At 38.4% G+C, this 13760-nt stretch overlaps 1 protein-coding gene across 3 annotated transcripts in view; it reads left to right on the forward strand.

Moving 5' to 3' along the window:
• KITLG (KIT ligand) overlaps window positions 1–13760 on the forward strand; it is a 55878-nt gene that overhangs the window by 15956 nt on the left and 26162 nt on the right. For all 3 annotated transcript variants that reach the window (XM_054217510.1, XM_054217495.1, XM_054217504.1), the window contains exon 2: window positions 9633–9746. In XM_054217510.1, the coding sequence (XP_054073485.1) occupies window positions 9633–9746 (114 nt within the window). The remainder of the gene's footprint in view (window positions 1–9632; window positions 9747–13760) is intronic.

The raw sequence follows: 13760 nt of genomic DNA on the forward strand, positions 1-13760 counted from the left end.
AAGACACACCTCGAATACTGTGTTCGGTTTCCAGCCCCTCACTACAAGAAAGATATCGAGGTGCTGCAACAAGTCCAAAGAAGAGCAACGAAGCTGGTGAGGGGTCTAGAGCACAAGTCTTATGAGGAGCAGCTATGGGAACGGGAGTTGTTTAGTCTGGAGAAAAGGAGGCTGAGGGGCGACCTTTTCCCTCTCTACAACTACCTGAAAGAAGGTTGTAGTGAGGTGGGATCAGTCTCTTCTCCCAAGTAGCAAGTGATAGGTTGAGAGGAAATGGCCTCAAGTTGTGCCAGGGAAGATTAAGATTGGATGTTAGGAAAACTTTCTTCACCAAAAGGGTTATCAAGCATTGGAACAGGCTGCGCAGGGAAGTGGTTGAGTCACTGTCCCTGAATGTATTTAAAAGATGTGTAGATAGACACGGCACTTAGGGACATGATTGGACTCGGTACTGTTAGGTTTAAGGTTGGACTTAATGATCTTAAGGGTCTTTTCCAACCTAAATGATTCTATGATTCTATGATTATTCCCTCCACTCCCAATTTACTTCTCCACTCTTTCTATTTGTTTTTATCCAGTTCTGTTCTAAATGTAAGCTGTCTGTGGCATCAAAGGAGTGGGATATAACAGAACTGGAGCCTACTTGTCCCAGGAGTTAGCTGAAGCCCACAGTGACTTTGAAAACTGATACCTGCTGTTGAATAGGGCAAATAAAGTCAGTCTAGAAATTTATGCTCCAGGAATACCAGTTTTTTGATTGCCTGTTAAGGAGGATGGCCCAGACCTATCCCTGTATGTTGGAATTTGAGTTACTGATACCATTTGCCTTAGTAGCAAATGATGCCGGAGCTTTTCTGGATGGGCTGCAGAGTACCGCATTTGACTGATGTTGGTCATGAGATCTTCACAATGGCAGAGGGAAAGCTGCTGGAGTTCAATCCCGTGGTCTTTGTCATGATGCAAACTCCTGTAGACCACCAATGTAGGCAGCAGCTTGAAAAAGTCAGGAAATGAATAGTCTCACAATATATAGTACAATACTGATGTGAAAAAATATCGTCCTTCGGCACTGTCAAAGCTTATACTGGTGTCGGCATATCCGAGGGATCCAAACTGTTCTTTAATCACATCTAAGCTTGTAATTGTAAGGATGTAATACAATTAAGGTAGGTGGATGAAACACACTTCATCTGGACTGGACTGGCATCTAGTTTTAGTCTGTCTTTGGCAATTATCCTTTTGTAATGAGGTCTCTCATATTGAGCAGGTCAGAGAAATTAGTTCTGAATTTATATCCCTATAAAAATACAGGACCTGTCAGGGATGTTGTCAAAGAACTTCAGAGTTCAGAAACAGAACAGTGTCTGGCTGAGGACATGTCTTTAGTTTAAGACCAAGTTGACCAGTCTGTGATTTATATTTCAAAAATCATCCCCTGCTTTTACAAGAAAGTATAATAGGATTGAAAAGGAAAAAAAAAGAGGAAAAAAGAAAAAAATGCCTAGAAACTTCTTAATTTCAGATAAGAATATTTTTTCCTGGGGTTCTCTTTCTACGGGCTCAAGCATGAACTGAAAACTCTTCAGATTTATAATACCACTTACTTTTCAGCAAAGTTTATGTGCATGAAAGAGTAAGAATACACTTAACCTGTTTTAATTCATACTACAAATGAAATACTAGGGAGGACAGAGACATTTTCATCATGTACATGTACATGAGTTTTATCATATGCCAAGTATCAAAATAGCTGATGTTTTCACTGTTCTTTTTTTTTTTTTTTAATTTTGTCAGTGTAATAGTTCTCCCAACCCAAATTCCATGTACTTTGTAGCAGATGGTAAGAATTAAAGATCCAGTACAGAATTTCTTTAACAGCTCATAATCCATTTCCTTTACTGGTGCTTAAAGGTCTAAGATTAAAAAGGGTGGCTCTGTATGCATTTTCATTATAATTCAAAAGAATATTCAAGATAGTGCATTTTTTTGCACAAACTTGTCAAACAAGCAAGGCGTCTGAAATAAATCTTTAAAAACGATCTTTAATTTAAAGTATTTTACTTCAGAGAATGTCTTTTCATTCCCTGAGGAAGTCAAATCATCCACCTCCATACAGTGTGAGAATCTTGTCCTTCCTGCCAAGATAATCTTGTATCTTGCTTTGCCTTCTCCTTTCAATTACTTAAAAATGCCTTTGGATTTATGCTAGAAAACTCTTTCGTAAGTTCCCAAGAGAAAAAAAAAAAAAAAAAAGACAACTTCCTCTTGGGAGTTTGTGGGAGGTTTTGTTGAGTCAACTGAAATCTGGTCTTCTGCTTATTTCTATTTTGATTGTGTAGGTATTTTGGATCTCAGTGTCTCTGTTAACAGAACAAGTAAATATTGGTCTTTATCACCCTGAAGTGGGATAAAAAAATGTAAGATTTCAGTACCAATCCTGGAGGATTTTAATGAAACTTTACAAGGAGGGGAAAAAAAGATCTCTTGCCACTAAGTATGTCCTAAAAAGACTTGTACTAAGAGCAGGACCTCTGAAGGTCCTCATAGTCTCTGATTATGACTTAACAGGAAGATTTCTTTCAAAATTTATGTTTGGTGGTTTTTTTTTATTTTTAACTTTTCTTACAATTGAAATGTTTTTGTCCATAAAACTCCTGGTTCTTTGCAGACCTAGAATGTCACCTGATGGATGACTATCAGTAAATATTTATTTGAATGTTGTTAACACAAGCTCCAGAGGCAACATCCATATATAATTACCTGTCTCTTGGTAACTTCACTTCCCAGTGTTTGAGAACTAAACAAACTGGCTGTCATCCAGGACAGATTTGGGATGCATGGAAGCTGCCTGAATCCCTGGCTGTCAAGTGAGATTAAGGAGTGGGCAAAATTTATTATGGAGCAGATAACATTTTTAAAGAGCCAAAGCCAGCATTTTTAGGACAACCAAATATTTCACATTGGTATCCTTACAGGGATGGAAAATAAATACATAAATTTACACATCAAACCCACTGGTTTTAGTTGTAATTACAAATTACCTGGATTGCATGGATTTGCAAGGCAAACTCTATATCAATTTACACTTCCTCTTGCTTATCATGTTCCTGTCGTTTCCAGCTGAAACTCACAAACCAAACACAGCAGGAGTTTGGTTGCACCTTATTCAGTGCAACAGGAGCATGTTGGCTGGAGCAGCCTGCTGCTTCTGCATCTGTCAAGGAGAGCTGGAAGGGGTAGAGGATGATGGCAACTGGCCTGAGGTTGCAGGAAATGAAGCTGGCATATAGTCTAAGCAGCTTCCTAGTTTTCCCAAGATCTGGATGGCGGGAAAGAATAGTGTGTTTTATCATTTTCTCAGCACAGTAAGACTATGCATCTTAAATTTTTCTGTCTCAGGAAAAAGATGTGCATAACTTGGCAGAACTAGAGAATGGTTTCTTCTTTCAGCAGAAAAAAAAGTAGTGAAGAAAAAGTAGTTCTACGTTAGCATCTAACAGGTTTGGAACTATTTTTATCCATTGACCTGAATAGAGCTATTTTTGATTCATTAACAGTGTACCTTAGAAGGGAACAAGGTCTGTAAGCATCTGAATACAGCAGTTGGCTTTTTCTTTGCTTATGTGGCTGGTGGAGTCTGGCAAGTGCCACTTTATTTAGCATTCTGCCACCAAAAGGAAATTTAGCTGAAAAATCCTGCTCTTGTCAATTGTCATTAGGCATTCCAGAAGTCCCTCAAGGGAAAGCAAGTGAGTGTTCAAAGGTTTAGGGGGAAGAGATTTTATGGGCGGGAACATCATGGAAAGGCAGATCCAGAATGTCACAAAACGATTAAACAGCTGTGAAAGCAGGTTACCCATTGAACTCATGTGAACGTAGGGGGCAGTGGCACCTCTCACTGCTTATATTTGTAACAATAACTTATTATTTTCCTTCCCCTTTTCCCCATGAAGTACCCTTGTATTATGTATTTTAAATATTATATGCGGAACTGGGTAGAAGAGCATCCTGCATTTTATAAATAACTGAATAATTGTTCAAATATTTCATATCTAAACCACTCAAAACTTAATTTGAAAAAGTGAGCAGCATTTCTGTAGTCTATGTTTAAATCAGAATCCAAATAAATCACTCCGATGCTCCCTGATGAATTTTGTTTACTTTTATCATCATTCTCCCTACTACACATCATTGTTAAAAAAAAAGAAAGAATAGTATCAAGTCACTAGAAAAATATGCATCTGCTTTTTGTAATCATAACAAAGCCTGTAGGGTGTGATCCAGAAATTTTTAGGTGTCTCGCCCCGGCAGGGTGGCTCACTGAGCTGGAGTTAGCCTCCGTTTTGCTCAATGGACTGACAAAAGGTTGTTCAAGAAAACTCACATGTTGACTGGGGAGCTTCCCAGAAGTTAGGGTGCCCAGATGGAGGAGCATGTGCGAGAGGAGGATACACATAAATGTTCTCATGCCTGTGCAGCAAGCATGTCTTTTTTTTCTACATAATGGCTTGCCAGTGTAAAATGCATACATGTTCTGAAAAATAAGGGTCAGGAATACCAGAGTACCCCCAATTTGGACCCTCTGGCTAGGAAGCCATCATAGGTGGGGCAGTGCCTCCAGTGGTAATTGCAAGGTAGATATCACAGGAATATAGATACCTGTGAGCTGGAATTAGCTTGGTTAGAGGAAATTTAACCCAGATCTGTCACTCATTAGTGAGCATCTGAGTTGATAGGCTATTATATTTGGTTAGACTAGCCAGTCTTTTGCAGGACAATGATGAGCGTACACTAGGCTTAATGTTTCAACTATGTGTTATTCAGGGATCAGGGAGTGGTTCCTCCAACTGCATTGAAGTCATCTCCAGGGTACCTGAGAGCGTTTAAGGACCTTTCCAGTTCCAAATGTGCTTGCCGAAATACTTCACTGCTTCCAGACTAGGTGGTCATGTCTGGGTGACTTTTTTCCCACAATTAACTCACTTTTTTTGGGCTTGATCAATATTTAGCATTTAAGTACTATTTAGGCACAACCATTTAGAGGACTAAAGTTAGCACTGTCATTTGCATCGGTGAAGGTATCACTGAACACCATGAAAATGAGAATTGGATTACACTCTGTATAAATGTTCTTCTTTCACTTCAAGATTTCTCCACGATCACAGTAAATTTCTTAATTAGTTAAAGACACTTCTTCTATGACTTTAATTATCTCTAGCGCAGCTACATAACTAAACAGATTAGGAGACATATGAAAGACTTATTGTGCTTTTATGCTTCTGGATGTTTTCTGGTTAAAAAAAAAAAAGTCAAGAAATATCTTTTCTTGCTGCTTTCATTTCCTCTGAATCTTTTTACAAAAGGCTTTTTAAGGCATAAGTATGAACATTAAGTTAGCTATCCGTGACTGACCAGCCAATGTTGTCTATGTCAGAAGTTCACAAGTTGCTCCTCAGCAAAGCAGCACGCAAAGACTGCCTGAGGAACCAACAATGAGAGATATTCCTACCCCAGCATTAGCAGAAGTGAAAAATAAATTTGGGAAGCCTAGCCCAGGGTGAATATTCTTCCACATTGTCAGCTAACCCTACTACAGCTGGGACTTGGTTGTGGTTAATTGGATGATTTGCTCAAGAAACTGGGCTGAAAAATTCCGTGGCTAACATGATTTGAATGCAAGAAATTTTATAATGACGAACTCTCTCATCTGTGTAGTTACTAACTCTCCCTGTCCTTAATGATTTTTTTTTTTTTTTGCGTTTTATTATTTATCTTTTTTTTTGGGGTGTGGGGGGTGATTTCTCCCTGCTTATGATTAGAATTGTTATCAGTATGAACTAGATATTTGGAAATGTCCAGACTTTCCAATGTTTGGCTTATTTAGCAATATGGTATTCCCCTTGCTGCTTTCCACTTAAGGAATTAGCTGAACATTAACCAGCGTGATTAAGGAGTTTTGATAGCATACTGTGAAAAAGATGCTAAAGCACACATTCAGCAGCCTTTGCCAACACTCCAGATCATAAATTAAGAACATAAATGAAAAAAGTTGTTGATTTACAACTGAAAGTATGGCCTTCAACACATTGGATGGCTAGCTAAGTCTCTAAAATGCTGTTAACTGAAATAGATTTCGGCTTATAAGGAATCGTAAAAATAATGTGCAAAATGACCAAAAAGTGTGTACTTGAAATCTTTAATTTGAATTATCCTTTCCAGTCTAATAATTATTATTCCCCTTTCACAAAAGCAACTTAAATATTCAGTATTTAAGAGATTTCAGAATGTAAAAACAATTGAATAATTTTTGAGCCAAAACCAGGAAGAGGCCCTCTTGTGTACAGGTCTGCCTCCTGTCTGCCATATATCTTCAATTTGAAGCTGGTAGATGATGTGTGATTAAATCCTGTGGCCAGCTTTGAAATCCCATTTTAGCTTAGAAGTAATTATGTATGGAAATCTGTTGTGAGTACTGTGTGGGTAACTTTCATTTATGGTTAGTAAAGTGTAAAACTGGAATCCCTATTTATAAAGCTGTTGTTTAACCTTCCCTTTTGTTCTGTCCTTGATTTAATTCAGTCTGTTCAAGTTTTGTTCAGACAGCAGGTTTCGTCATTAGTAAGTAACACAAAAATAGCTTAGCTCTTTGATCTATACAGTCCTTACATACAATGTGCCTGTAGGCATGTGTAATATAAATATTTTGTAAGTGCAAATAATTAAAAGATTTTGGATAATGAGTGTGTTGAAACTAGCAGTATTTTGCAGATTTTCAGTTCCTGTTGGATGACACAGGGAAGAAATAAGCAAGAAAAGCCTCAAATCACCTCAAAATTTACAAAGCCTTTGTTTTTAATAGCAGTTACAAAAAATACTATATTTTTAAATCCCATTATTTACATAGAAAAAAAGTGTATTCTTACTGATTTGCATAATTATAGTATAGTGTATACACACTATACATATATACATATATATATACACACTATACATATATACACATATATACATATACACATATATACACACTATAGTGTGTAGTGATTTTAAGGTTGATGTATGGGTTTTTTTTAGATGCAGAAGTATGAAAATGGACAAGATTTATTTAGAGTGTGCTGCTGCTTTTATTAATATTGCTCGACTGATCTGGCAAAAAAGTATTTCCAGTTAAAAAGTTTTGTCACTTTTTTGATTATTAGACTGTTAGGTTAAACATCATCCTATGGCAGTGACACAAGTCAGTGAACAAATCCCATCTTCCTTTACATACTACTCAGTATTGAGGAACCCAGTAAAGAAATTGGCAGTTTCTGGCATGGACTCCATCTCCAAAAAACACATCAGGGAAATGTCCCGGAACCCCAGCGAGCGTAACTGCTAGTGTACTGTTTAATGCTGAAGGTAGAACGACATTTTTTTAATTCTTGAAAGCAGTATAGTTAGGCCATTTTGGAACCAGCTGTTATGAACTTTTTGCCTTTTTTATAACAATTTTGTTCCAAAAATCACTAGTGGGAAAGTAGTCTGTTAACTTAAGGTCCCCTTTGGTTTCCTCTGTGATTGTGGAGCTTATGTGAGGCGAGGGAGACATTTCTTTGACCACTTAAAGCTAGTTCTTAAACAACTCGGAGCTCCTACACACTGCAAGGAGCTCTCAAAGGTCCTCTCAGAGACTAGTAGCATCTTTGTTTCATCTCCCCAGAGCTTGAGTTGTTCATATATGTAAAACTGTAAAGTTTCATATAGCATAAGATACAGATGTTTTGTAAGAAAGACTGCTAAGTACCTAACTTCAAGTTAGGAACTTATTCTCAATTCTTCACAGAGGTAATTATTCTCAATAATTATTTGTACAAATAGTAAATTAAAAGTATTTCTGAATGCTAGTTTTGTCGAAGCAAGAGGCATTCTCAAAAGACATGCTGCATATTGAATATGTACTTTGCACAGAATATTTTTGATTTCTTTGTGTGTAAGTCTACCCATCATCATGAACCTGTGGCATCTGAAGGTAGTTTAGGGAAAGCCAAGTGCAGGCTCCACCAAAACAGGCAGTCCTGGCCTGTCCCATCAGTAACAGGCCATTTCTGCTGTCTCAGTTACCTGGATCAGAAAGCTGGTCTGCCTGAAAAAATGTCACAGGAAAACAAAGACGGAAGTTGCCTGCCTGGTACAGCTGGCTAAACCATCTCGCCAGTGCAAGAGGCAGGGGGAGGAGGCTGGTTTGCCTGTTGCAGTAGCAGCCCACACTGCTTTTGCCTAAATGAGTCAGGAAATCGTATTCTAAGAGAGCAAATGACCAGTTTTCCTTGAGATGTAAGATACATATAAGATTTAAGAGACAGTACAAGAGCGAGATTTACTTGTCATGTAACAGCTCTAGGGAAAGTACCTGTCACTGTTCTGTCATGTTTCCCGAGCACTCTTTATTATCATGCTTTCTTAGCCCCTCTAGGTTACTATAATAATACTTAATCTTTTAAATCTGTGATTTTCTCTTTCTGCTTTCCTAAAGAGCCTCGTCTATGTTGTTTGATTTGCTTTGATTTTAAATTGAAAGTATTCGAAGGCAGGGCTGGAGACGGGAGCTCTCTGCCTGCTGCAGGGATCAGATGAGGCTGAGATGCATCTTGGTTTGTGCAAAAGCAAATTCTGGTCTCAGTCCTGCCCTCATGGAGGCTCGGGAGCCTGCACAGGCAAATTCCATACTTGCAGTGAATGTACACCATCATCGGCCCCTGCTGACAGCTGGCACAAGAAGCTTCACAACCCGAGGCAACTTTTGATTATCCATAACTTAAATGCTTTAACATTCTGGAAATAAAGATCTGCAGCTTCAACTTGGCACAGGGATCTGTGGGAAACCAGCGAAGCACAAGGAACAACAGAAGGCGAGGAAGTTCAGGCAGTGTAGCCAAGGAGACACCCAGGTGCATCGCAGCTAGTTATCTGGTGCTTTTCTGGCTGAGTCTCACAAGCCTGTGTGAGTACATTACATTGCCGTTCCTAATAGGATTTAGGAGGGGAACGTAGTGCCAAAGCCAGGCTGACGCCCCTGAGAGGCCAGGGCACGTCACTTAGAGAAAACATATTGTATTGCTTCTTGAGATCTCAGTATTTGGGCAGAGTCCAGTTGTGGTTTAGCTTGCAGTGTAAAGTACCCGAATGTAATGGCTGTGATTGTGAACTTTCTCCTGTTATCTCGCTGTGGTGTGGTATCATTTTATTCCTTATCATCCATTATCACATTAGAGGCACAGGTTTATCAAATACCTTAACAGGTGAATGGCAAGTATTTAGCTTTATGATGAAGAATATTGCAAAGTTTGTCTCATTCTCTTCTTTAATATCTGTGAACTTTGCAGAAACTCACCTAAGCGATGGCTCAATACCAGGTTTTTTCCTTTATTACTCTGAAGTCACTTGCCTCCAGAAAAGATCAATTAAGTGCTTTTCTGTGGATCCCTGCCGTGAATGTTATACTGTAATGGTACGACTATGTCCTCATGAAAGTTGAAGGGTATTGTTGCATCTAGACTTTGTATATGAAAACATCAGTACAATATTTTACTTCACATTTGGAGATCACTTACTTGGGATTTCTTTTTTTTTTTTTTTTATTTAATAAATAGACTTGGATTATCACTTGCTTTTGTCTTCAACTACTCCTACTTAATCCTCTTGTCAAAGCCCAGAGTTCCTGCGGGAATCCAGTGACAGATGATGTGAATGACATTGCAAAATTGGTAAGTAGCTTTTATTTTAAATTATTCTTTATGTTAAACAATAATCAGTGGCTAATGGCACTTAAATTTTTAAGCAAAGTTAGTAAATCTATATTAGAACCAGGGGAATATGAAAAAAAGGATAAATAAATCCATCAATGTCTGTCACTTGATCAAAACCAAAATCTTTATTGCAGAGACTAGAGAATAGTTTCAGAGTTCATTGAAGAGTTGACCTTCTTGATAAGCTGGAGCGTAGATACATATGTATTTTCCTCCCTCCAGACTTCCATAAAAATTATCAAAATTCTTGATTTCCTCAAATGTTGTATGGGATCAGATTGCTTCCCGTGTAGATGAAAGATTATTGTCTTTGTGTGTCTGATTTGTGTGGAGCAGACTGGCAGCAAACACAACTGAAATGAACCAGAAGTCTTTACCTTAGGTACATGGGAAACTTGTGCCATATATAAAAATAGTATTAGGCATCATTGTAGCAATCAAGGCAATAACAATTGAACAGCTCTTACAGTCTTTGGGTGTGAGTGGGCTACACTTATTGTCTGTTTCTCTCTCTACTTGCTGTACCTAGAAGTTTAAGTCTGAAGGACTCACAAACTGAATTCATTTAAGTACATTTTAACTGTTACTTAATTGAGCAGTGCATTAACTTGAAAAACTGCATGTCCTTGTGTGAAGTCAGTTGGTATTTTACTCCACTCCATTGAGGTCAGTGATTATGCTAACTTGCAGTAGTGCAGGATCTAACACCAAAGATTTTAAGAAATAATATATACTGAAACTTAACAAGCATACTTTCATCTATATATTGATGTAGATGAAAATTATGGCTTCATTATGGAAAAAAAGTTGCAATAACCAGCATTAATTTTATCAAACACTTAATTTGGAATACCTTGCATTTTCTGCCAGGATAATGTTCTTAACTTGTTTTCTTCGGGCATTGTTATATAGTGTAAATCTCTGGGGTGCTCTATAGTCCTACTCAAATGCTTAGTGCATTAGTCCTTTTAGGCAGAATTCTGGTGTGTTGGCATGTTTATTCAAGATAATAGTTCATCTCTTGAAAGAGAATTAAGCTTTGATTTAAACCTGTTGAAATCCCGTGAGGGCTGGTGAAATTGTCTGGTACGGGGTTAGCAATAACTTTTTGTCAATTATGTATCCTCAGAAAAAATGCTTTAACTTTCCCTTTAGTACCACTTAAACTTCAAGAATGTATAAAAGCAGGTTACAAAAATTTGCATGCAGCTTGAGCAATCAGAATTGCTTTTGAAATAAATTCTGAAAGAAACCTAATATCATAAAAATTAGGTTAGTCTTTAATTTGACTGTGACTTTCCATATCATGTTCCTACACCTTCCTCCAGACCAGTCCAGCAACTGCAGTTTTTGCAGCACTATGTCTCCATACGCCCACCCTCCTCCACATTCCTTCTTAGTTCTCCACATGCAGCATGGTCACTAGTTCCCTCCCGTGTCCCCCTAGGCACGATCCCTGCCTGAGCAATGTTTTGAGATCTTGCCGGATTTGTATCCCCTTTTACTTGGGCTGCTGGCTGGGCGGGAAGGACTTCGTGTGGCGACTATTGCGGTGTATGTGCTGCTTGTCCTGGAAGAAAACCTCTGCCAACTGTCCAGCTTGCCCTGCGTTTCTGAGGGTAGGACTCAGCCGGGTAGGACTGAGCTTCTCCCACTCCTCAGTGAGGATGCTGTATGATCCTTCTTCTGACTGTCACCCATACCTTTCAGATCTCACTACCAAATGCAAAATTTGGGTGAAGTCAACTGGCGAGTTTAAAGATGTTTTGGGCTGGAGAAATAACAGAGAGACGCAGAAAATACAAAGCCCAGACACCTGGATTCTCTCTGTCTTGAGTTGTGCATTTGAGAATGTTTTAAGGAAAGTCTGTATCCCCATTTTGTCTGTGTTAATATTTGCATAGATTTTTCATATGGAAACAATTTCTATAAAGCCACTTGAGAATTGAAAAGGATAACATGGAAATAAGTTTAGTATCTTAAATTTAGTATAAGAACTCTTGGTTTCAATTGAACTGACTATATTCCAAGTTAGTTATTCTCTTTTGAAATGCTACACCATGACAACATGACATTGAGAACAAAATGAAAAAAAAATATAATAAGGCTTACAGTACTTTTAAAACAAAATATCGCTAGCTGACAGTGTGAATACGGGAAGGGAGAAGTTCACAGAGAATCCTGACAGATCACATTACTTTGCTAAAGAGTACAATTTTTTTATGCTATATGGAGTATAGTCTTAGTACATAGAATCCGGACTCTAACATGATTTTGCTTAAAAATATAGTTCAGGAGACTGTTCAACTCTTATAAATTACTTTAAATGTTTTTGTATCACTTCTCCTTTTTGAAACAAAATATGCTCATTGAATTAAGGAATGATATTCTGATGACTTACATCTTCAAAATTAGATGTAGCACCCATAGGGTGTCGGGTTCGTTATTGATCCTATTGGCCTTTAAAAGTCTTAGTTCTCCGCTGATCCAAAGACTTTGTGCGCTGCATACAGTGTCTAATAAATGTCCTCCCCTTTCACACTGAGAACAAATTGTAGCACCGAGGATTTCACAGAAGCTAATGTTACGTGTACAGTTATTGCCCACAGTTATTGTGATGTTATCGACAAGCTCTATCACACTTGCTGGGAGTGGTATGATAGTTGTTTCTAACGGCTTTATTCTCAGCCACGCTGTCATGTTCTTTAAACACTTTTGTCCACAGTCATGAGTATAGTCCCATATCTATGTGCAATAAACTTGCCGTTCGTCAGTAGTACAAAAGTCCCATCATTTAGTTCAGGATATTGGCTTGTCTTCCTGCTGTCTCATCACAAATGCTCAGACATCAGCTTAGATTCAGTATCGCCTGAATCCTCCACTGAAGCAGATTATGATCTCCTCATCTCCCCAAAATGTTAGTCTTCTCTGTGCCTTTTCTCCTCACTGTAAATGTATATCACCATCTCCCCCCAGCAATTCGGGTCTATAACAAAGGTGTCCATTTTGGCTCTTGATGCTTCACAGATCCTTGTATGTTCACTTTTCAAACCTCCATGTTTGGGGTTTTTTTCTGTCGTAATAGGAAAAAAAAGGTTTTGTAGCTCTCTGTCCATAAAAATTCACTTTTCTTTCAAATCCTTGGTGGATAAAAATCCAGTTTACTGAAAAGTCTTTTTCTGGCTTCAACTTCTGTAATTTTGCCCTTCTGTCTGTTAATTTGCTGCTCTGACCCTGTATCTTCTACTTTTTTCCTTCAAGCTGTTCCTCCTTTTTTTCATTATCAACGGCAAGCTTCTTGGTTTTGTCTTCAAAGGCTCTAACTATTAACACTGCCTGTGATGTCTTAACACATGCTGAGTTTGCCCTCTTTGCTTCTCCTCATTATTTCCATGGTATCTGCTACTCTGTTTGTGGCCGCAGGAAGGGTGCTCCTTGATGAGCTTCAGGTACATTCTCATCCTCTTCCTATCTCATGCTAGAATTCTTTGCAGCGTGAATCCATATCCCTCTTCTTTCTTTTTCCTACTCTATTCTTCCCTACCTCTACTGCAGTTCACCTACAGCTTGCAAAACAGTGCCACAGTTACCTACCAACCTCTTTTGCCTGTAGCTTTGTACATCTTAGTCTTTATTTGTTTATTTGGTTCAGGGCTTCTTGTTCAAAGTACCATAAACCCCTTATATCACTGGCAGAAAACCCCTGAGCATGGCTGTGGCTGTGTTCTGCTCGACTGTATTGTGTTCTAGGAATATGAGAAGAACATGCCTTAGTCAACTCTTTCTGTGAATATAGACCAGGGATGTCTACTAAGCCTAAGCTGTTGGAGAATAAATAAGGCACACAGTGCAGTGCCTGAAAATGTGGGTCATTTGCCAATCAACTTTGTGTTGAGTAATAAATTGAGGACAGATGTATGGTGTAACTTGCTTTCAGTGGTGTTAACCTGGCTTTTCACTAGCATCATACTA

This window comes from Rissa tridactyla, chromosome 1 (genome assembly GCF_028500815.1).
Source record: "Rissa tridactyla isolate bRisTri1 chromosome 1, bRisTri1.patW.cur.20221130, whole genome shotgun sequence".
Taxonomy (NCBI): Eukaryota; Metazoa; Chordata; class Aves; order Charadriiformes; family Laridae; genus Rissa; species Rissa tridactyla.